The following is a 1,138-nucleotide window of genomic DNA, read 5'->3' on the forward strand; positions in this document are numbered from 1 at the left end:
TCAGATTTAGGTTACATCAAGTGCAGCAGATATGAATTTGCATTTAAGATGATCATGCTTAGATTCATTCACTGAATTCCCACTTCATGCCGACTGTATAGGCCTAGTATAAAGATAGTATAAAAAGTATAGTGTCTGTGTGGCTGATGGGCATCGGCCAAGATAGCTCGGGAAACTGCTGACATCTTGTTAAATTCACTTGTGTACATCCACAAAGAGCAGCAGGTCAGCTGATCACAGCCTGTCCACTAAGAAAACCTACTGAGGCTCGTGTTAGAAATTACTGAGTTGTGATTACTGTTTAGGTGTGGCGGCAAAATCACCCTCTATCATTTACGTGACAGAAAATTGTTGCTTCAGTACCTCAACTTTTAGTGAAGTATTTTTTAACACAATTATCTTTACTTCTACCCAAGTAAAGAAAGTCTGTACTTTTGCCATCTCTGATTGTAACTAATAACTAACCTGCAGAAAAGGGAATGAAGGCCTCCCTCTTCCTAAATTTTCCATCCTGATCCAGAAAGTGTTGAGGGTTGAAGGAATGTGGAGTTTCCCACATTGACTCATCGTGTAGAACAGAGTGCAATGTAGCCAAGATCTTGGTGCCCTGAAACAAAAATATTTCTTTAAATGATAGGATTTGAACTTCCCATTAGCTACAGTTCTTTAGCATCAAGCCTGCGATTTGAGTATCTCAGAATTATTCTTTATTCATTATTTATGGTCTTCTATCAGGTTAATTTGTTTTGTAAATACACACATTTGTTACTAGTGGATTGTATACCTTTGGGATTGAATATTTATCCAGAGTTGTGTTCTTGTTTGCCATGTGGACCACATTAAGTGGGATGATATTTCCACTTCTCTGGATTTCATGAATAACTGCATCAGTGAACGGCATGTTTTCTCTGTCACTTGTAGACGGCTGCCTGGATGAACCAACCACAGCATCTATTTCAGCCTGGACTTTCTCTGCACACACAGAAAACAGGAAAATAAGTGTTGTGCACAGTTGACTAAGCTCACAAACTATATATTGCTGGTAGATATTACTTATACACACACCTTGTATATCAGGGTAGTGGATCATATATAAAAGCCCCCAGTGTAAAGTAGTAGTTGTGGTTTCAGTTCCAGC

General features: G+C 38.8%; 1 protein-coding gene across 1 annotated transcript; it reads right to left on the reverse strand.

The window, feature by feature from the left end:
• Positions 1-460: 460 nt before the first annotated feature.
• LOC102208059 (cytochrome P450 2J2-like) lies at positions 461-1,132 on the reverse strand (the record flags this gene model as incomplete). Its single annotated transcript, XM_005755993.1, has 3 exons — positions 461-607; positions 785-972; positions 1,066-1,132. Coding segments are annotated over 3 exons (402 nt in total), but the record flags the coding sequence as incomplete, so codon positions are not given.
• Positions 1,133-1,138: the final 6 nt, after the last annotated feature.

Source organism: Pundamilia nyererei, unplaced genomic scaffold (assembly GCF_000239375.1).
Source record: "Pundamilia nyererei isolate P.nyererei 1_Seehausen unplaced genomic scaffold, PunNye1.0 scaffold06564, whole genome shotgun sequence".
NCBI classification, from domain to species: Eukaryota; Metazoa; Chordata; class Actinopteri; order Cichliformes; family Cichlidae; genus Pundamilia; species Pundamilia nyererei.